A 2,455-nucleotide genomic window follows, 5' to 3' on the forward strand; every position below is an offset into this window, starting at 1 on the left:
ATGAGCGAGTGACAGACAAGCAAAGCACCTGAAAGAAAGAAAAGAAAGTGCTTGCCAGGCAGTTTGTGCCGATCACCAAATTTTTGATTTAACCGATGTTCAATAAGCAGATTAAAAGTGTTTATACACTCTTATTAATTAACCAATTAGCAAATTAACCAATTAATTAATTTATTTTTACACATTCTCAAGAGAGCTGCTGAAAATTTAGAAGGACAATTGTGTTTTAGTTGTTCTGGTATTAATTTTTGGATTGACTGAGAGGAACACACGAGGTTTTTAGGTTTTTTTTTGAAAAATAAACGCTGAAAAAACATAAAAAGATACGCCCACCTTTGGAATGTTTCTGGAAAGATGACGATGACGATGCGGATGACGTGATTAGTGATGATGACGATGACATGTTGGCGTTGATGATGATGTTGTTGTGGTGGTCGTGAGTTGGGGTGGGAGGAGGTAGGCCTCGATCCTTTTTCGGTGGAATAACTGGTGGACCTGATGGTAGTGGTGGCGGTGGTGGTGAGAGTGATTATGATAATGAATTTGATAATAATAATGATGATGATGAATTTGATGGTGATTATCATGATGATGATGATAATAATGATGATAAATCTGATGATGATTAAAATGATGATGACGATGATGACGATGATGGTGGTATAGACAACAAATGTGATGATTGATGATGATGATGATGATGATGAGGAGGAGGAGGAGAATGTTGATGATGAAGAAGAAGATGATGATGATGAAGATGATGACGGCGACGAAGAAGATCACCATCATCACCATCATCATTGCCGCCGCTGTCATCATTACCATCACCATTAACATCATCATCATCATCCTCATCAACCTACCAGTGACATCTTTTGCCCTAGCTATGCACTCCTTGTGAACATTAGCCCCCGTTTCTATTGAGGAATCATTCAAATAAAATAAATTTTAATTAATAAACAATTAATCAATCAATAGATAAATTAATTCATTAATTAACTAATTCATTCATTCATTAATTAATACAAATATATATATACAATAACAAATTATATATATATATATATATAATAAATATGAATAGAAATAATAAAATGAACAATAATATTGTCATAGTCATAATTATATAGTTATAATTGTGGAAGATAGCGAGATTCTACTCGGATCGCGCATACATTAGAGATGAACTGCTTCCAATAAAGCAATTATAAACGCGAATGACTGAGCGAATCAATTACTAATTGAATGAATGAAAGAACGAGTGAATGGATAGATGGACGAATGAATGAATGAATGAATGAATGAATGAATGAATGAATGAATGAATGAATGAATGAATGAATGAATGAATGAATAAATTAATTAATTAATTAATGGATGAATGGATGGATGGATGAATGAATGAATGAAGAATGAATGAATGAACGACTGGCTGACTGAAAGAAAGAAAGAAAAAATGAAAGAAGGAATGAATAAATGAATGAACTAGCAAATAAAAAAACAATAACAAATAATGGAAATAATATTAATAAACTAACTTAAACATCTGTAGCCTTGGAAGAAGACACCTCTGTACAGATATGATAGGAATAATAATAATAATTATTATTATTATACTAATTATATAATTATGAAACGAATGAACTAATGAATGAATGTGTAAACGGGTGAACGAATGTTAAATTAAAGAGTTAATAAAAGAACGAAAGCATGAGCCAACGTGAGTGGTGAACGAGAGAGTGAACGAAGTGAATGAAATGAAATGAATGAATGAATGCATGAATGAATGAATGAATGGATGAATCAATGGATGAATCAATCAATCAATCAATCAATCAATCAATCAATCAATCAATCAATCAATCAATCAATCAATCAATCAATCAATCAATCAATCAATCAATCAATCAATCAATCAATCAATCAATCAATCAATCAATCAATCAATCAATCAATCAATCAATCAATCAATCAATCAATCAATCAATCAATCAATCAATCAATCAATCAATCAATCAATCAATCAATCAATCAATCAATCAATCAATCAATCAATCAATCAATCAATCAATCAATCAATCAATCAATCAATCAATCAATCAATCAATCAATCAATCAATCAATCAATCAATCAATCAATTAATGAGGGAGTGAGTAAGAAAAAAGAAACATACTTGAGGAGCTTCCGACATACATCACATATCGTTGGCGTGTAGTAACTGTTCATGACGAACTCGTGCTGATTGGACATTGAGAATGGTGGCAGGACGTTGTCACTGATTGGTGGGCGGTGATTGGTCAGTTGATTGATTGATAGATGGGCGGTGATTGGTCAGTTGATTGATTGATGGATGGATGGTGATTGGTCAGTTGAATGATTAATTAGTGGGTGGCGATTGGTCAATTGACTAATTCATTGATTAATTGATAGGTGGTGATTGGGGTACTAATCAGA

At 32.4% G+C, this 2,455-nt stretch overlaps 1 protein-coding gene across 1 annotated transcript in view; it reads right to left on the reverse strand.

The window, feature by feature from the left end:
- Positions 1 to 207: 207 nt before the first annotated feature.
- Positions 208 to 2,455, reverse strand: part of HELRODRAFT_172499 (hypothetical protein) — a gene marked incomplete at both ends in the record, with an annotated part of 6,058 nt that continues 3,810 nt past the window's right edge. Inside the window, 4 exons of the mRNA XM_009019179.1 lie at positions 208 to 257; positions 334 to 495; positions 864 to 917; positions 1,539 to 1,570. Coding sequence (XP_009017427.1) covers positions 208 to 257; positions 334 to 495; positions 864 to 917; positions 1,539 to 1,570 — 298 coding nt within the window. The remainder of the gene's footprint in view (positions 258 to 333; positions 496 to 863; positions 918 to 1,538; positions 1,571 to 2,455) is intronic.

This window comes from Helobdella robusta (genome assembly GCF_000326865.2).
Source record: "Helobdella robusta unplaced genomic scaffold HELROscaffold_24, whole genome shotgun sequence".
NCBI lineage: Eukaryota > Metazoa > Annelida > Clitellata > Rhynchobdellida > Glossiphoniidae > Helobdella > Helobdella robusta.